Source organism: Hemibagrus wyckioides, linkage group LG05 (genome assembly GCF_019097595.1).
Source record: "Hemibagrus wyckioides isolate EC202008001 linkage group LG05, SWU_Hwy_1.0, whole genome shotgun sequence".
Classification (NCBI taxonomy): domain Eukaryota; kingdom Metazoa; phylum Chordata; class Actinopteri; order Siluriformes; family Bagridae; genus Hemibagrus; species Hemibagrus wyckioides.
This window is the reverse complement of record NC_080714.1, coordinates 23470044-23491758: the sequence shown is the minus strand read 5'-3', so window position 1 is coordinate 23491758 and position 21715 is coordinate 23470044. Positions and strand designations below refer to the sequence as shown.

Sequence of the window (21715 nt, the reverse complement as noted above, 5' to 3'; positions counted from 1 at the left end):
TATATTTTTTTTACTAAGAAATAAAGTTTCCACAAATCATGTAGAACAGCTTTGAACCACATTATTTCTGAAACACATCTTAGTGATTGGCAAAGTTTTTATAATAATTTAATAAAAAAATTAATAATTTATACCACAGCGAATTCTTGAATCTGAATTGACAGAAGGCGTTGATTACTGGATGGTCCACATGTCTAACATAGACATTTAACGTAATTTAACAAAAACATTAACAGAAGCTGAGTATTGAACATTTTAGGAAGAAGTCTCCAGTCTCAGGAAGTCTTCATGGAAATATTTTCACTTTCCCGTGCACATGCGACACCCCAAGCTGTGTTTTTGTTGTCTTATCAACTTTAAGAGAGAAATGTGTGAGCAATGGTTAATAGAAGTTAAAGGAGCCAGATAAAATAACATGGTGTGGCATTTAATAATAAATGTTTACTAAGAGGACTAAAAACATCAAGGTGTTAAGAGTAAGTTGTTAAGCGTCATGCTGAGCTGTATCGCACTACCGTGTAGTTGATTATTTTCCTATAACAGCGTGTTTTATCCCTTACTTATAAAAAAAAATCCATCATTTTGAGAGCTAACATAACTGTACCTCCGACTATAACTATTTTGAGAAACTGAAGCTACACCTTAGTGCACTGTAGTCAAACCTCCTGTCAGCTGAAGTAATTTTTAATTTAAAATAATATCCAATGTGATGTAATAGGACATGATGTCATGCAAATGTCTGCCCTTTAACTTGCGCTGAGAATAAGTGAACATTACTCTCTCGTAATTGCAATGTAAAAATGTCAAATAAGGTGAAGCATGGCCTATTTTACACCTCATTCTGCTCACGCTGGAGGCTCAGAGCGCCTCTCTGTCACGCTGAGATACAGCACGTCACTCGGTACCAGGCAGTCATAGTGACTTCAATTTTAATGAGCCCCATCAGTACTCGTTCTGTCCTTAAACTGAAGCAGAACAGATCGAGAGAAAAAAAAAAATCCCTCATTCCTCTTTTTCTGTCATCTTTTATGTCAGCTGCTGTGGCATTTCATATAGTCCTCACCTGGAAGACGTCTTTGCAGTGCTTGCCAGTTCTTCAGCGAAATGAAGTCTGCTTTGCTGCATTGTTCTGCGTGACTGCCAAACAGAACCCGCCAATTAATTCGTACGACGACGTGCTACGTCGAAAGCGCCTTAATGATCTATATCTGGCCGATGTAAACACTTTCTTACTAATGAGCTGACCTTTGGCTGCTATGTGCTAGCTGACCACGAGGAATAATTACCACACACTTCTATAGAGAAATACACAGAGACGTTAATGGAAATAGAAATTTCTGAAGGTTTATTCCATGAACATTAAACACATTTAATAGATTCAAATGAGGAATGAAAATCTAGAAAAAGCTAAGATAGATATACCAGACAGATGACCCAAGTGGATCTAATTTTCTGCATTCCAACTTAACTTGTATCCCTATTTATGTTTCTGTTTCATTTCCTTAAACTCTTCTCAGCTTTCGCAATAAAAATGTCTCTGTTTTGTGTGTCTACATGTTCTCCCCATGCTTTAGGGGTTTCCTCTGGGTGCTCTGGTTTCCTCCCGCATTTCAAAGACATGCACTGGCTGATTGGTGTCTCTAAATTGCACATAGTGTGTGAATGGCTGTGTGTGATTGTGCCCTATGAAGGGTTAGTACCCCTGTCCAGGGTGTGCCCTGCCTTGTACCCCAAGTCCCCTGGGATAAGCTCCATGCTCCCCATGACCCTGTGTCGAAAAAGAGGTTCAAGAAGATGGATGGATGGATGGATGGATGGATGGACGAGTGGACAGATGGATGCATGGACAAATGGACACCCTGTGAGGAACTAACATGAGGTGTCCTGTCACAAGATATCCTTTCATTTCGAAGCCCAGAACTAACTACAAAATCGCTTTCAGGTATAAATAACATGATCTTTTTCACTTTTGCTTCAGTGCTTCCTACACTCTCCACAATGTTGTCTGACTTCCTGCTCATAGTGGCACCAGAAGAATATTTCACTCTTGCGAAATAAAAGCAGTACAGCTTCATTTCTTTTAGCCAGTCCAGCTCTCTGAACTTCCAATGTGTGCTCAAACAGATCATCTTCTAAAGCCTTAACTTTCATGCTAATCTCACCATCACTGCCATTTCATAGAGCGCTAACTAACAGAGCCGAGTCTATGCTGTAACTCTGTGCAACCGTGGTGCTTCATTCTGGAGCTTTGATTCATTATTTTTTTTTTTTGTCTCTTATTATGCACCAATCTAAATGCCCTAAAATATCTGTGTCACATCAGAGCTACAATCAACCCGCCAACTTCTCAAAGAAATAACAAAAGTACAGCAAATCAGCCGCAGAAACATTAAATGCATCACAAGTACTTCAATCAAATCATATATATCGTGTTTCAGGTTGGACCTTTCCTTTAATACTAAATGTTTTTAAATGCTTTACTGTGAATTGGGCTATTAATACTGGATACTTTGCTTGCTTTTTCCAGTGTTTGCAAATAAGACAGGCAATATGTAAGACTAGGCAATATTTGACAATATATTGTAGATGTCATAGTATTTTATTTTATTTATTTTTCTTATAAACAAACACTCTGGGAGCAGCTGATTTTTAAGTGAAATATTTCACTTTTTAAATTAAATTTCTAAAATTTCATAAAATAGTTGAAAAATATTTTCTAGCGTCATATTTCTGTAAATATTAAATAAAAGGGCGACTGAATTCAGTCCTTGTGCTGTTTCGCAGGCAATTTGTTAAAGTGTGTGTGTGTGTGTGTGTACAGTATAACATTATGAATCTCATTTATTATAGAAACATCTATCACAATAGTATATTATTGCCCACTCATATTTCAAGGTGTTACTTCAGTCTATGGAAAAACCGCAAACGTCTTGGACAAATATCAGTGGATTCAGCAAAAACAAAATCAGCCAGACGGATGTACTGTAGACTGAGAACACTGTATGCAGTGAATAATTAATTTAGTTTAAATAAAATACAAATGGGTTTAAGAGTGCTTACATTTGACTTTAGCATTATGGATTTTAACACTTGAAAAACGGACTCCACACGAATAAATGCTAAATAATAGATGGGTTATTTAGTCTTTAAATGACCGGAGGCTAAATGATTGTGTGATGTTATTTTAATAGTGGTTTATAAATAAATGGAAATCGGCTTCATTATAAGAAATATCTGTCAGGCATGTAAATGAATAAGAATCGATCATTTGGGAATGGATAGAGTGGATAGAAATGAACAGGTAGACATTTTAAAGATAGAAATAAACGGCACACTGGTATAATATTGACTTCTTTTTTTTAGAGGTTTTGATTTGATTAACACTACAGGTGTGCAGCAGGACTGATATGAGGGAAACGGGTTGGACTTTCATGCCAGCTCAAGCAAGCAGTCAGATATGAAGCTTGCAGATAAAGTCAGACCCTGTTCATTAACCTCCTTGAGTAAGTCGTTAAGGTTTAAATTTAGGTTAATGGCATGTTTGTAAACTGGGAAAGTAGATATAGAAAATATTGCAGGCAGGCCCGAACAAAAATAATATCTACTTTAATCAGAAAAGAAAACTGGATTGATGTGATTGAGCCAGATTTCATATACGATACTGACACTGCTGGTATTTCTACCTCTCTTTATCCTATAGGTTTTCCACTGCTCCTGGCAACACAGACATTCATGATAGATAGATAGATAGATAGATAGATAGATAGATAGATAGATAGATAGATAGATAGATAGATAGATAGATAGATAGATAGATAGATAGATAGATAGATAGATAGATAGATAGATAGATAGATAGATAGATAGATAGGCCACTCCTGTTTTAAATCTGAATACAAATATTTGTCACACAAAACAGAGAAAGACAATGCCACTGTGTTAAACTCTTTCAATACAACTTTGAATGTTACACTACATGGCCAAAATTTTGTGGACACCTGACCATCACAGCCATATGTCCCGGTCCAGGTTTAGTCTCCCTTTGCTGTTTAAATAGCCTCTGAACTTTGATCGGCGAAGAGCGGCTGTGGGGATTTGTGCTCGTTCGGCTACAAGAGCATCAGTGAGATCAGACACTGATGTAGGGTGAGGAGATCTGGTGTTTCAGTTCATCCCAAAGGTACTCAGTGGGGTTGAGGGTTGAGGTCAGGGCTCTGTGCAGGAGTTCTTCCACTCCAACCTTAACACAGCATGTCTTCATTGAGATCACATCGTGCACAGGAGCACCGTCATGCTGGAACAGGTTAGAGCCTCTTTGTTTTAGTGAAGATAATTATAATCCAACATACAAAGATGTCCTGTACAATTTGGGGAAGAACCACATATTTGGTGGTATGGTTAGGTCAACACAAACCTTTGGCCATTCATTTGTATATAAAAGGATTGAGCTCTATTAGAAACCTAATTGCTTCCCAGTGACCTGGCAAATGGAAGGTAATATAGTATAACAAATGAGACATGGTTAAGACATTCCTTTACTAAACCGCACAGGATCATCACTGTAATCTACTCCATGGTGCTTCATGTATATGTAGTGCACTTCCAATCAAAAACGAGCTTGTTATTATAATAAGGTTTCCATTAATGTAATAATTCCTCCCACTCCTTGTCCCTCTGGCTCATTGTGATTAATTACCGAACAACATGATATGACATGCTCTCTACGAATAGGGACTCGGTATCTCTGCTCCATTTATAATAGCCTCTCGGTAATTGTGCATTTTGCTGCATGGTGCCATTCAAGTGCTAGAAGAGTAGTTGAGCTTTTTTATTTTTTTTTTTTTTTTCATTCTCTCTGCTTTCCCACTAGCTGAAGTGGCTGAAATACCCAGCTTCCAGGACTTAACAATACTTGATGACAGAATTGAAATAGAATTAAGAAAAACATCTTCTGTACATAATACAACCTAAATCATTCTGAGAACAGGGGTAATCAGTTGCTTTTTAAAACAAAAGTCCAGACAAATCTTTACTGAATTACACTTTTTTTTTTTTTTTTTTTTTTAGCATTTCATCAACATTAACCTTAAGACAAAAAAAAAAAAAGACTTCTTGATTTCATAATATTCAGAGAAGTAACCGGTTAGAGCGCGCTTCGTCACTGACACTACACTACGACTGGAATGGTGGACGATGGAAAAAGGGGCTCGGAAACAGAACCACGCAAAAACAAACAGGAGAATACATCATCATACAGTCCACGCACATTTCTGTGCCTAGTCTCTCTAACACCTACACCACAGAGGCTGAAGATCACCTTGTGCTTCACTCATTCGTTTTGCTCGCACGTAGGCCTGATTTTCATCTCCGTGAATTTTAGGGAGTACTGCAAACCAGTCCAGGAGTACCACTCGATGCCGTCGGCGTAGGACGAGTGCTGGCCGCGTAGGTACTGTCCGTTCAGGTTGGACATGTGGCAGTTCCGGTACCACCAGGCTCCGTGGTAGAAGGAGGCACAGTTGTTCTCCGAGTGATCGTTGTCCTTGTCCTTTGTAGTGAACTTCATGCCGTTGTGTTTGAGCAATGAGTCACCTAAAGCAACAGAGACGCGCAGGATTATTGCACGAAACAGTGACTCAGAGTCAATTTCACATTTATTGGAAGCTTTCAAGAGAATTACTATAATAGAGGATTTATATCGCTTCATACTAGTGTAATGTCTGTGTACTGTCTGGTATTTCGCTAGTGTGTATTGATTTGTATGGTCATAGCATTGCGTTCTGCTGTTTCAACATCAATCAATTTTAATTGAATAGAATACAAATGAATTGATCACCTTGGCAACAACTTCTTTACCTGAGGCACTCAAAACCCACCAGGTCTACCGGGTCGAACCCTTCCCGAAACTCATCCTAGTATGACCATCACTTCACACCTACACTTTAATATGCCACAGTGAGACTCATCTTTTTTTTCTACCCAAGTGCAGAACAGGCATACTCAAACCTTTCTCTACTTTTCTCTCACTTCTTGTTTTTTTTTTGAGAGCTTGAAACCATGACCACCAGACTAAACATTATAAATATGAGATGGGAAAAAAGTGTGGTGCTTCCAAAGTGTCATTTAATATAAAAAAAATATATATATTTGAAACACATCACAATAAATCATTCCAGATTCAAATGACAATTGGCTCATCCGTTATTATTATGGGGGAAAAAACATGGCACTGTTTCATACTCTGATATTAAAATGCAATGCTCTTACACTCAATTCATAAACATTGGTAGGTCTGAAATGAAAGTATTATTTCATTTTATCAATTTTTCCCCCTTCACTCACAACCCACAGTTTGATTAGCACTTGTGCAAAACATACAGAGACAATTGTTTGCACCGGTACTTTTACAGTTCTTGTCTAGATAGCATGCACTGTCCTGTGTATTTATTTTTTATTCTTTAGTCTCACATTGGCATGCATTTAACTCACGCAGTTCTGTGTACCATGCTGCTGTATGCTGTCTTAAAAAAAAGACATTTCATTTGCGTGTATGACTTTATGAGAAATGGCAATACAACCCTCTTGACTTCACTTAGACTTTATATAGAAATGGTTTATTTTACTTCAATAACTGAATTAACATATGCTTTTCTTAAAAATAAAATGGTATGTTTCCTAAAAATGTCCTAAAAATGATTAAACAATAAATACAATAAATTAAAATTAATACCAGAAGGAAAACAAGTTATACAGCACAAACTGGCCCTGTATGGAAAAAGTAACTGTCCCAAAAATTAAATTAAAATAATAAAATAAAATAAAATAAAATAAAATAAAATAAAATAAAATAAAATAAAATAAAATAAAATAAAATAAAATTACAATTTTCTTTTTAAATAATAAAATAAAATAAAAGCCTCGCTTGACCTCTCTCATTCGTATCAGCATTCAGGATTCCACTATCAGAAAGAGCAAAAACACTATCCACGGGAGAGATGCAAGACAAAAACCTCCGTTAACCAAGAGGAACACCTAAGCTTTGCTCTCAAAACAAAGCTCATCAAACCATGAATTCTTCTCACTACCATAAAATCCTCAAAGAGAATGTCCAGTCATCAGTCCGTGATCTGAAGCTCAAGTGAAATCGGGTTAGCACAAGAGCAACTCCATCACTGAATAGCTCAAAGGAAACAAAATTAACGTTATGGTCTATATCCCGAATCACACGGAGATACTTTGTGCTCTAATATGGCTGAATTAAAGTAATTCCTCAATGAAGGATGGGACAGAATTCTTCCATAGTGATGTGAAAGCTCCAGTCCTCAAACATGTTGCGGTTATTGCTGCTAAAGTTGGCAAAACAAGTTACTAGGTTTCGGGTTTAATTACTGACATTTTCTCTTCAATAAATTAAATTAGCATTTAAAAAGGTGCTTCGTGTTTTCTCATGTTTTCCTTGTCTTATAATACAGATGGCCTTGGAGGCAAAGAGGAACCAACGTTTCACAGTTGTAGCACTGCTGTCAGCTGTTAGACACCACCTCCGTAATAAAAAGCTGGGCGCTTTTCCTAAAAGAAAGGGTGCCAGTAATTTTGGACTTAACTGTAGTGTAGCCAAGGGAAGAAGTAGAAATAATGTGGGAAGCATAGAAAAATCACTGCGTCGCTATGTCTCATTACTTCCCATCATGCAGTTCAATTACTTTGAATAACTGAGACTGATTAAACAGTAAAAACTATATTGAGTGTAATTTATCACACCAGACACCTTATTCTCATTGCGCTGTACATTATTGTTGTACATAACCCGCTAAAATATTATTAATTAGCTCATAAGATTAACAAATGCAGGTAGGAATGAATCACAAGCCGTAGGAATTCCTAGCTAGGAATGTGGCAACAGTGTAGAAGAGGAGAATCGACACAGCCGTGCAGGAGAAGAAAGGGAGAAGGGAAAAAAACGACGACCGACAAAGCGAGCCGCTCGCTTAATGTGCCCTTTTTAAGCGGCGTGATGGACTGCAAGTCTCAAGAATGTAATGTGGCTGTGAGTGTTCGGCCTCATCTGTTCTAAACTAATCGCAGCTCTCAGGCTGTGCTGATAAAATCAGGCTTTACTGCAGCACTGTGGCTCATGCTGGTTCTTTTACTGCCGCAAAGGAGATCGTAGCGATATAGTTATGTCATATCATAAAGAAGAGTTACATGCCATAAATCCCTCTCGTGTGCCTCGAGAACTCATCAGTGTGTTTAGTGAGGTGATGAATGACCAGAATGATGGCACCAGTCAATGAAAAACAAGTGAATGTTAGAGTGTGAAGGGTTTCCATTAACATCTGAGGTCTTCTCAATGTTTGAAATATGTCCTATAATAACCCACCTTCACAGATAGATGGTCTTCATTTTCAGCTTTAACTCCTCCAAAGTCAGACCCAAGAGCAAAGATCGTATCTTCGGCGATCTCGCCGTTAATCAAAGAGGTTAACCTCAAGCCCTAGTCAGGCTGGATTAGATTTACATACGGAAGTGGGGTAACGTAATAATTACCAAAGTATTTAAGAGTTTTGTTCCACTTGAATTCGTCAAATGAGTCATTTTTACAGACTGTGCAGCTACTCATGTGGAAATATTATGCCTTACCTCTATAAAAATGACCCGGAGAAATCACTCCAGGCAAAATATATCCCATTTCAATTGGCATTTTAGTAAAATATTTCTATATATCCTGTGGGGGGTTAGGGGGGTTTGTGCTTTTCCTTTGCTATAGAGACATAAAAGGAAGTCTTCTACAACAATAAAATCTCACCAAGTGACCACATTCATCTAGTATTTCCTATTATAACATTACAATAAACCAGATATGAGATTATGAAACCTACTTTGGAACATTTTTCCAATTGTAAGCTTGACATTGTCTTATTCCACTGGCAGACTGCTTCTTTCTAGAAATAAATGCGTAACATGAGCAAAATGACCTTGCTTGTGTAATACATGATCATTACAGATGTTCTGCAGCGGTCCCAAAAGTATTCAAGCAGCCTATTTAAAAGCAACAAAGTTTTACAGCTAGAACTAAAACCTATTAGGAATGAATCCGACTCCATGTTTAGGAATAATGGTTATAATTTGGGTGTAATCCTTCACATTTCTGGCATTTGGCAGACACTGTTATCTAGAGCGACTTACGATTTATCTCATTTTATGCGGCTGAGGGTTAAGGGCCCTGGTCAGGGGATTCGAACTCACAACCCTCTGATCAGTAATCCAACACCCGCTTCACAAGACACTTACTACGACTACAGTTGGATATTCGCACATTTCAAAGCATAACTAATTTCAGAAATGTGTATAATTTCATTCTAGAATATTCTATTCGTACACTCAATCATCATTTACTGACACATTTGTTGTTGATGTACCAATGCTACACCATGTTAAAGGGCTCTGTATTGATACTTCAATACTGAAGCACCTGAATATAATTTAAATACCCATTTACTCGTACAGTTAATCACAAAATAAAGCTCATGATGAATACATTAGATGAGGATTATGCATGCTTTTACTACAGAAGTGTGCTACAGAAGAATGTCATAGAAGGCAGACACAAAAATCTGAATTTTACCACAAAAACCCTGGTGCATGTCAGCGGCTTTGTGCCAACAGATATACACAAATAATAAGCAGCGCTTTCAGGCCTGTGCTTTTTACTGATTATAAGGCACGGTGCTGCTCTCTCCACATCTGTTTGCTCACAAGACTTAAGCTTGTGAATTCAAAGGACAAAGTTCACCTAGATAAAGTTGGTGGGAAGTGAACGTAGCTGCTATCACAAGAAAATGTGTGTGTTTTATAGTCTGTGTCCTTTTTCCTTTATGAATTACCCTTTAGGATGAACAATTTTATTCACATTTGATCTGTTACTGTATAAAGGCTTTAAAACCATCGCATGGCCTCTTTTTTAACACCTTTTAAGAATCTAAATGGTTGATAATAACGGCGGGTGCTAGTTTTTGATCCAAGTATGGCTTCATGAGAGGTCTTCTGACTAAACATCTTCCACTTCCTGTTGTATCAGGGATCAAATTAACACCTGATTATCCACATAATATCCTTCTAAACAGTAAGCCAAGATTATGGGAGGCTAACTGCACTAACCATTAAACTGCCTGCTACTTGCCCCCAAAACTTAAACCTCCTGTCCAAACTTCGATTTCTCATTTTGGTGATGTCTGGGCTCTGTGGAGCGGACTTCCATTTGTTGGACACACTATTATTTAGGTTGTCGCGGATACAGAACTTTTTCACCCCAAACATAACCTCAATCTGCCTTTCAGAAAAATTGCATTTCATGGGTTTCTGTTTTTTTCTCTCCAAGCCTATGAACCAGATTCGCTCGCACAACGTAGCGGGTAATGGTGTAGACACCCTCCAGACTTAAGGCCACCGCACACCAAAGCGGATGCATTTTATTCATTTGAAAGGTAGCAAAAACACACACACACACACATACACACATACTATTTGATGCACAACGGTGTCTGAAAAAGCTTTTTCACAGAGGAAGTGCAATAATTTTACTTCACGGATTTCTGAAGACGGCGAGCAGCAAATCAAAAAATGAGTTTGCAGTTGTTTTAATCTTAGAAAGTCGGGGAAAGAAAGAAAATCTGTAATTGGATTCACTCAGTTTTGAAGCCCTAAAAAGTGTAGGCAATTCTATTAGCTGGTTGAAAAGCTTGAACTCCAAAATAGACAAGATAAGAGACCAACACGTACGGAATAAAAATCTCCTCATGCTTTGTCACAAATACAATAATCCCACCAGCAACCATTTTTACGACAGCTATGTCATTATAATGTCATTTTTTTTCTTCTATCAGTCTGGTTTTAATACATTTGGGCTTGTACATTGCCATTGTGAAGATGTTTAGTTGTTTAGTTGATTTGCAATGGCCTTTGAATCTATTCATTTTTATTTAAGAAAATACAGTATTAATAAAAATACTAATGGAATTTGTTGTTATCGGAATGTAATTAACAGTGTATTATTAGCTCTGATTTATTAGATCAGCCAGAACACTACACAAGATATTTATTCATTTAGATATTTATTCATGTCAGTCATTAAACATTTGTTTCTAATATATTCTAATATAATATATATATATATATATATATATATATATATATATATATATATATATATATATATATATATATATATATATTTGCCTGAATTAATCTGTGTTTTCTTTCATTATGACACCCAATCAGAGACCGTTCTTTGACAGTGGTCAGTAAATTTAGCATGAATTTATCCTGGATTTATCTTTTGGGCTTCTTTGAAAATTCAAAAATCCAGGTTGTTATTATTATTATTATTATTTGTGCTGGTGTGGAATTTGTGCTGGTTGTAACAGGTATGGAAAGTACACAGCCTGAGCGTATTATATTTAGCATTACACAGAATGTTCAAATGTATACCGGATGTGCTTGTATGTATGTGTGCGCCTTCCCTTTTAAATTTTCTGACACTGTAATTTCCTGTCTTAGCTCCTCCTCTTCCCTTTCTGCATTTCTGTCCGGATGGGAGAGGTAGGTTTATATTAAGCCATAATTAATCTAATTCAATCTTTATTCTAAAAACAAAACATTTAAACTTGTCATTTTAAGATATTATTTTCTCGATTTGTTTGATTATTTTTATGTTTTCCCGTCATATAAGGTTATGTCTGGGTCCGTGAGCTTGGAACACGTACTAATATTATGGCACATAACGTTTATTTAAAAAATGTAAAGATGGGTCACATTGTAAAAGGCGGCTTTATCTTTTATCAGGTCTGTCAGTTCATTTATTTCATTGCTTGAATGTTTCCCTTTCTCTTCTTCCCCTTTCTGCATTATGTCGGGACGGGAGAAAAATGCCAAGGGCGAATGAGATGGGTCACGTTGTAAAAGACTGCTTTATCTTTTATCAGTAAGAGTCAACCTAACAGTCGATGTCTGCCTCTATATTCCGCCACAGAGCAAGCCGATAATGATGTGTTTTTAACAAATTCGCTGCAGTACTATATGTTCGAAGTTTTATTTTATTCCTCATTCAACAATTAGTTGAAATGAATGACCGCTCATCAGATGAAGATGAAATGGAAGACTTTTACCAGAAACTCCTTCAACAGGACTGTACAAATCAATGTGAGCTTGCTAGCAAGCTAGCCAGCACACTGTAAAGTGAGTGTAGATCTATTTCTGCTAGCAGAGCAAAAATAAACAGAACAACTGAGCATATTGTGTCTGAAATGGAACTTACTCGATATTAATGTCTTGTTTATAGATCTATTGTGTAAATAAATTGTAAAAGTATTTTATAAAAGCAACGTCACACGCTACATACATGCGAAAAAACTGAATGGCACTCTGTATGTGGGCTCATGCTCGTGTTACATAACTGGTTAGCACACGTTTCACTGTCCTCTAACAACATGCTAACACTGGAGATTCCTTCTAGAAATGCTTCAAACTTGTATATATTTTTCCTTGTTAAATACCAACACCGTTTTATTAAGCTTAGCTGACGTGGAGAATCCAGTAAAGTCCTTGTGTCGTTGCTATAGAAACAAAAACATTTCAAAGCAACCGAATTAATTATATATTAAACCTCAGAGCCGGCACTGCTTTCTGAGCCTCTGTACTAGAAAACGAATAAACCCCTTCTGACCAATCGGATCTGAAGAATCTGCGCTGTTATATAAGATAGCATTCAATAACCCCAGCCTTCAGTCACTATAACTCGTACATCTTTGTGTATTCATTTCTTGTTCACAATTTTGTGGGGGTTTTTTTCCTCCTCTGAGCTCTTCCTGAACTAAACTAAAGCTTTGAAGTACTTTAGATCCTGCTGTTAAGTGAAGCTATCCCTCATACGATGGTTAATTTATGATGCACAGATAGTCGTGATTGAGATAGAAGTAACGATTAATAGAGATATACACAGCTAGAGGTGACAAAAGAGGGCAAAAATATTGGAATAACAGATAAATATGAGGATCATTAACTGACTTTTTTTGCTGCTATTTTATCGTAACAAACAAATGATAAATTCCAGCACTAGATTTCTGTGGCATAGGAAAAGAATGCTATTTTTGAGAAAAGAAAAACCCAATCAGGGAGAATGTGAAGGCTGATCCAACTTAGCTTTTAAATAATAAGAGCAGGAATTGCTGCATTATGGATGTTTTGAATCAGAAACCTGAAGGCATCCTGGTTAATTAGAGAAGAGTGTAAGCAGCCTTCTCTCCCTGATTTATGTTAATAGAGTGTTTGTTTATGACTCCCATAATAATGAACTGTCTGCTTTCTTGAAATACCATTTACTGTATGCATCGTGATGCTTCATTATCACTGCTCTTTTCGGTGCTCTGAAGGTCAGATCTGTAAGTTAGGCTGGAGACGGAAACGAGGAACCCAGAACAGGTCAAAGAAGAAACCCAATTACTGACTTGAGGACGGTGCGGGTAAAGCCTGTCTATAGCTAGGTTTACATTTCTATGTCTAATTATTATTATAATATTAAACAGAAATTTCTCCATTTTATTTGATTCCAAACATTATGGTAGCAGAGAGAAATTATAGTCAAATTTAACGTATTCGGAGATGATTGCTGAACAAAGATCTCACAGAATCTTTAAACAAATTCATCTGAACTCCATTTTGGCCCAAATGTCAATTTTGCTTGTCCCATCCCTCAGCCTCTGAAGAAAAGAAAACCCACATTTTACCGCAGTTTTTTTTTTTTTTTTACAATTACAGCATACCAAACAAAGGTCAGCCCATTTTTTTTGCCAGAGGAAAAAGGCTGGGTAGTGTGCAGCTCTTTTGTACCGCATGTGTCTTTAGAATAGACAGAATTTTACACTCCATAAAGCATTTCAGTATAATGCATTTGTGAAAGGGTTCCTCCTTCTCCATGAATCTAAAAGAGGCTAGGATACAGAGTCCTCACTATAGCTGCTGAATACTAAAGCTCTCCGGACAAAGAATGAACCTACCAGCGGTTCCTGAGTAGTCCGCTATGCTCAACGGGTAGCCGTCCTCGTCCGGGTCAACGGAGAACAATCCAACTCCGAAGGATCCATACTGCGCGAAGGAAGTGCTGTTCTCAAAGTCCTCCAGGTCAATCCTCAACTCATAATTAGCCTGAATGGTCAGGGCATGAATCCGCTTCAGACCTGAAAAATAAGAGGGAGGTCATGTCGGACGTTGTACAAAGAAACGTCATAGTAAGCGTACTTTTAAAAACAAATATTATGCAGTTCTGGAAATAGAAGCTTTTTATTTGTGAATCAGTGAATAAAGCTGTGGTTAAATAAATTCTATAACTTCAAGGCTTTACTGAAAGAAAAATTTGCCTGAAGTCTTCCTACTCGCATGTGTAGGAAGTGTTCACCGTACATTTTGACACCTTCAAAACTCCATAAAATGCAAGCGCTGGAAATAACAACGAACCAAATAGCAAAAGACTTCCTGTTAAATATCCAGTAATGCAGCTCATCCACTGCAGTGAGTCAGCTACCTTAAACACTCTTCCTCTTTTTATAGGGTGACATTTCTTTTGTTCGAATTGATAAGTCCTAATTTATGCATTTCTTTTGGATTGCTTTAAGCAATTTAAACTTGACAGCGCAGTCTATATATAAAAATTGCAGTAACTCATCGTTAATTATCCAGTTAAATGCCAATCGATTCAGGTTAACAATACAGAGTCTACTTGTGCAAATGAACTTACAGGAAATGAACATACTGGATTTTCATGATTCAATGGACACTTTTTGCGTAAATAGTCCTGCTAACCATTTAAAAAAATAAATTCATTGATATGTAGCTTGATAAATGAGACAGGTTGTCTTTAGACAAGCTTAATTAAGACTGAATGAGCTCCAATACCTGGACCACGTCTCATCATATCTTCTACAAGATGGGGGTTTTATACTCAGCTTTAATTAGTAGCAGTTTGGCTTGCTGCAAAGGCTAAGTAAAGGCTAAAGTAAAGAAGTTTCACTTCATTGTTAAGAGTTTGGAATTTGGTGGTATAAGCCATAAGCAGCCCAACTGCCAGCTCTCGAGATCGATATGTCTACTCCAACCGCAGTCCGATTTTATACCCAATATTCCTTACTCTGGCTTCACAGATGAGTGCGCTCCATCTGCAGGAGTCCAGGATTTGCTAACTGCAGAGCTTCTCACTCCAAAAACAACATATTGTGCATGGGGGATACTAGAGAAATGCCCGAAAGAGCCTGGTAATTATTAGCATAAAATTGCAGAATTAATAACAAGACTGCCTTTAGGGGTAAAAAAAAAAAAAAAGGGATTTCTGAATCTCTCTCTCTGAAGTTAATACTTTCACATCGTCTCACAGCACATTTCTTGCCTGGCGATTCACACCAGAGGAGATGCCAGATCAATTTCAAATTAACTCAAACCCGAAAAGAAGCGGCTCTGGAAATGGGGTTAATAAAATGAGGTTCCAAATGGGTGAAGACAGCGAAGCAGTGATGATTTTTTTATGTCTCCAAGAGCGAGAGAACCTGACTCGAAACTGTGTCCGAATTATAAGATGCCTATATTGACTCTTGAAGAGGATAAACGTGGTAGGGCGTGACCTGCAGGCGAGCATATCTATGCGTCTCATCAAGTATAACCACCCCCTGATGGCTTCTACACTGAGTAAACGGATGGTTTGTTCATGGTGGATGGATGTTTCACCCTAGAGATCCACTAATGTGCCCTCAATGCCAGTCCAAGGCAGAGACGACTGATACATCTGAATCATCAGCTGGTGTAATGACCTGGTTTACAGAACAGGCACAAATTTCTTTGGCAACTTTGCAGGCACTGGAACTGTCTGCTTTTTATATCACTTAGTAATTGCGTTGTCCATAACGTGGTGAGCAATTATCTCCTAGTTACAACACTATATCTGAAGTGCTGCCATTTGAAATACTATTTCTGGAAAGTTTTAAAACTTTCCTCACATGAGGAAAACTATTCATGTGAAGCCTCACTAGAGATAAAAAGTGCTCATCTCATCACTTATTCGTCCAACAGCAGCTCTGACAGTAGATCCAGCTGCAATTCAAGTTATTCAAATATGATATTGTTGCTATAGTAACCAGTCAGTCTCTCCAGGATTTCACTGTATTTGTGTTCTCGTTATCTTCTTCTTCTTCTTCTTCTTCTACTTCTTCTTCTTCTTCTTTCAAAATGTGTGATGCAGCTTCAGTTTTTTGTTCAGAAAACAATATGAATTGGCAAAATTGCAAGCGCAGGATGCTTCTTTTAAACTCCTACCGATGAAATCATATATGTAATTACTCCCTATGATAGCTGCTAACAGAGAGATTAGGCCGAATGCGTGTTGTGATGTCAGACAACATGGCCTGGCTAAAATCTGCAGAATATGTGTGTTCATTTTTCACAGCTCTTCATAATATCTGATTTGCTTAATGCTTCATTTTGCAGGAATTTTTGTGAGCACATAAGTGCAAAATCCTAGAGAGACTGAGTAACGGCTCATTCAGAGGGTTGTATACAGAATAATCTATTAAATAATGTACAGCTAACAATTTTACATTTTTTTATTTAACAAGGACAAATATTAACACTTATACATTCAATCCAATTAAATTTCTTTGCAATAATGGACATTGTCTCAAAGCAGCTTTACAGAAGTATTGAAAAAATTATAAAGTTTAAAGTTAAGTAACTGTTTTATTTCTATTTTATCCCTAATGAGCAAGCCTGTGGCGACGGTGGCAAGAAAAAACTCCCTGAGATGATATGAGGAAGAAACCTTGAGAGGAACCAGACTCAGAAGGGAACTTCATCCTCATTTTGCTGACACTGGACAGTAAATAATGTAAATGTAAATAATGTCCTTTCTCCAACAGCCATAGATAGATAGATAGATAGATAGATAGATAGATAGATAGATAGATAGATAGATATAGTGATGCTTTCTGTTAGGAGATTTTTATATAATAATAATAATTAATAATAATAATAATAATAATAACAATAATAATAATAATAATAATAATAATAATAATAATAATAATAATAATAATAATATAAAATTAATAATAATAAATATAATATTTATGGAAGGGGTCTCCAGTTTCAGCAATTTGTAACAGTCATTACGTTTACATACAGTACACTTGAAAAACTTAGACAATTTAGTTGTTTTTTATTAAGATAACAAGCGGCTGTTATGGGAAAAGAATCATCTTCAGGGTGGTCATGATACCTCTGCTTCACGATAGTACGCATCACACCACCCTGGCATTGATTAGCTTTCTCTCACGGCGTTCCATCGAATGTGTTATTAATTACATTTTAACTACAGATATTGAGCGCCTGCAATGAACAACTATCTGGAGACATGATTTAGCCATGTGCTTCAAAAATACCAAGCCTTCCCAAACATTATCAAAACCAAGTTCTAACCAGGGATTACGCATGTTCTTTAGAGGTTCTGAGTAAGATTGGACATTTATAGAAACTCATTTCTTTCCATGTCCTCTCAAAGGACCCTGATTTTTTTATTTTTTTATTTTTTTTTTATGCCTCTAACCACTGATTCTTTTCCAAGACTCGCTGCTTTCTTTTCCCTATTCACTGAGTCTATATAATACCCAGCAAAATCAAACACCAACCTTTTAGCCTTTAATATTCTCAGTTTTGTCAGGTTTATGAACTAAATACTCCTGAGTTTCAGCTCGGTCATGATTAGATAAAGCTAGTTTAGTCTTATTTTTTTTATTTATTTTTTTATTGAGATGGCCTTGAGTTTATTCTTGTGCACTTATGCGATATGAAATGTTCACAATGAACTATGTAGAAAGCATATAATAATAGATAGGAAGAAAATATTTACCGACTGTTTGATGACTCTGTTGTGGAAAAGTGAAGCCAAACTTTTTACAGTTTCTCTCTAATGATGTCTTATTATGCTACATGAACACTGCAGGAATAAAGTAGTTCACCTTTAATCTTTTTCCTCATGTGGCACAGTTTTATCTTTTTTTTACATGATGGAACAAACAGCAAAAACACATTATTATGTTTTTATAAAGTTCCAATTTCAGACACTTACATTTCTAGCAACTGGCAGACACTCTTATCCAGAGCGACTTAAAATTCATCCTATTTTATACAACTGAGGGTTAGGGGCCTTGCTCAGGGGCCCAGTAGGGGCAGCTTGGTGGACCAGGGATTCGAACTCACAACCCTCTAATCAGTCGCTACCACATATTCTGTGGATACATGAAATCCGGCATACAACTTCAGCCTATGCTTCATGTGTCATACATGAGCCCTATAGGCCAAATCCAGCCTGCAGCCTCATCTCACTTGGCCCATATGAACATGAAAAAAATAACAGTGAAACGCCTACACTACTGCTCCACATTCTCACACTCCACCTATTGAAAAGCATGCAAACCTAACTAAAAACCAACGACTAATACACTTTTATTCAGACATAATATTTCAGATAGAATTTTGGTTCAGATATAATATCCAAATTGTATGTACCGTTAACCCTCTTAAATATGTGCACTATGGTTTCTACAGTAACTGGCACGATGTCACTCTAAATGCAGGATGTTTGCACATGCAAGTCACCTAATGCACGCCTACAAGATGCAGACTGTCACCAGAAATGAGCACTCACACTGACTGTCCACTTTAACAGGAACACCAGTAAACCTGCTCATTCATGCAGTTCCTCTTATCAAGGATCAGGTTGAAGGAAAACAAATCATCTGGTCATTTTCCAGTCTTCATCAAGTCACCGTCCAGTTTCATCGAGTCTGTACCCATGATCAGAGTCAAGTCAGATTCCTGTATTTGGCTAAGAGGCGTTACAACCTGATGTGGTCTTCTGCTGTTGTAGTCCATCTAGCTCAGGGTTTGATGTGCATGCTGAGATGTTTTTCTGCTCACCACTGATGTTAAGAGTGCTTATTTGAGTTCATCCAGCTCAAACCAGTCAGGTCAATCTTCTGTGATCTCTCTGATCAACACAGTGTTCCAGCCTCAACACACAGGACTGTGTAAAAAGCCCGTCTGTACCAGTACCAACATCCATGGCCCGTTTAAAGTCACAGACCTTCCCCATTTTGGTGTATGATGTAAACATCAACTAAAGCTCTTGACCTGTATCTGCATGATTTTATGCTCTGTCCTGCTGCAATGTGATTGGCTGGGCATGAATGTGCAGGTGTGCTTCTGACAGCATTTTTGTGAGATCCTGAAGGACTGTAAACAAAGTTTATAGACAGTATATAAACAGTCAGTTTTGCTAGATTTATGTATGTTTGCTGGCATCAGTGACAGTTACCATAGAAACATTCTCCTTGCTCTTGTCTGGCTTCTATCTGAAAGTTCATGTAGAAAGTTAGAGGCTGCAATAAATATAAATGAACAGAATTTCAAAGCAGATAGAAAGATAAAGATAACACAAAACTTTGTGTTACTCACACACACACACACACACTGATTCATGCCCTCATTTAAGCAATTATCCAATCAGACATGTGGCAGCTGCTTTATGCATAAAATCTTGCAGAAACAGGTCAAGAGCTTCAGTTTATGTTCCCATCAAACATCAGATTGAGAAAAAAGTGATCTCAGTGACAGATGTCACGCATGGATGTCGGCGTCAGACTGGGTGGTATGAGTATTTTTTACACACACGACTATACATATTGTTGCAAAGAAGCAAAAAAGTTTCAGCTCTGTGCGCAGAAACACCTTGTTGATGATTGAGGTCAGAAGTGAATGGACAGGACGGTTGGAGCTGACAGAAAGGTTGTGTTAACTCAAATAACCACTCTTTACTACCGTCACGAGCTGAAAAGCATCTTAACACACAAAACCTTGAAGCCAAGTCTCTATAGTTTATACATCCTGGCGTGAAAAGCAAAAAAAACATCCTGTGGTCTGAGGGGCTACGGGGTGAAACACCTTGACAGGAAATCTCAGCGTTCTTTACCATGGTATCATATCTGATGCTAAATTAGCAATAGATTCTCTTAAACTGAATAGTAGAAGATAGTAGGGGGAGGGTTCCCCAATACATACAACAATCCTGAACACTGAAATGTTTATGAACCTGTTTAAGATATGTACCTGGATTAAACTATGCTAAATAAAGCTAACAAATAATAAGGCTGCAGCATTAATAGTTTTGTTATCCAGGCTAATCCCTACTGTATGCAGCTGACAGTGTTTTATATTCTCACATCTACGCAGTTTACCTCAGTTTACCCTTGTCTGCCACTAGAAAAGGAAAGCTACACATTCTGCCGCACTAAAGAGGTGACTGACAGGCTGGTTATTTCCCACTCGTCTTCCGTGTGCGAGAACAAAAAAAGTAGGAATGGAAACTATATCGGCTCAATTTAAGAACTGATTCTAAAGTCGTGATGATATGATATGATGATGATATGGACGACTTTTCTCTACATTAGCAAGAAAAAACTAAACTAAATATTCTGTTTAAAAATGATACTCTGGGGTCAGTATCTACAGAGGTAGCAATATCGCACCTTTTAGCACAAAATCCCTTGCACAAGGGATTCCTACTATATATGATATGATGAGCTATTGTAGTTTGTAGGTTTGCAATTTCACAGCCATGTTGCAATATAAATATCCATGTCTACAAATAATATAAATAAATAATTTATATAATACAATAATAAAAATTATGATAAATTATTAGATCATTTTTTTTTACTAAATATTATACTAAATTACTATTTATAATTAAAAAATATATAAAATTATTATTTATAATAAAGATTATAATTTAAATAATAAATTAAATACATATTTTCTATTTATTTAATTAAAAATGTTTAATAAAAAATGACAGAAAAAGAAGAAAGTAATTAATGTAATTAAAATGAATATTTTAATATACACAATTTTAACATTAAATCAGTGTGTTATTATTATTATTATTATTATTTTATTTAAATAATCATATCTAAATTATATAATAATGCCGATTTTGTATGGTTATATCACCCAGCTGTTTGGGGATGACTCTTTTTATTTTTAAGTAGCGGCAATAAGAAAAATAACAAGGCATATGAACGCTATTGAATAAACAGTGTGTCCTCTATATTTTAAACTGCCCGAAAGATATCAGTCCCATCCACTTATTTATTTATTTATTTTTCTCTCACGTTTTTTTTTTATCTCACATTTTATGTGAGATGTATGAATTCACAGATCATGAAACTGGCACAAAGTGAAAATGAGCACTGTGTTCTGCATCCTTTTTCCATTAAAAAAAAAGAGAAAAGAATAAAAAGTGTGGTGTTACAAGGTCAAAAAGTGGCAGGTAAATACTAAGGTTTACTCTACCCCCCTAAATATCAGATATCCTTCATGATTTTTTTGCATGTATAATGATTTTCAATTATTCTGCATTATCAAAGCTCATTATTAAATAAGCAGTTTTTCATATATAATCATACGTAATATGTTCCTCTATTGAATTCTGCTGATCTGCTCTACATTATGTGTGAATTTGAATAAATAAAGCATTTTTATTTATTTTTTAAATATGTATCATGCATGCAGCGCTGCATCATGACACTCTCACTCCTGTTCTCTCCATACAACGAAACTGGGT

General features: G+C 36.7%; 1 protein-coding gene across 1 annotated transcript in view; it reads right to left on the bottom strand.

The window, feature by feature from the left end:
• Positions 1 to 1324: 1324 nt before the first annotated feature.
• The window catches only part of LOC131352554 (fibrinogen C domain-containing protein 1-like), an 87833-nt gene continuing 67442 nt past the window's right edge, over positions 1325 to 21715 (bottom strand). The window contains exons 6-7 of the mRNA XM_058388739.1: positions 14052 to 14231; positions 1325 to 5592 (exon numbers count right to left, since the gene is read on the bottom strand). Coding sequence (XP_058244722.1) covers positions 5330 to 5592; positions 14052 to 14231 — 443 coding nt within the window. The 3' untranslated portion in view covers positions 1325 to 5329. The remainder of the gene's footprint in view (positions 5593 to 14051; positions 14232 to 21715) is intronic.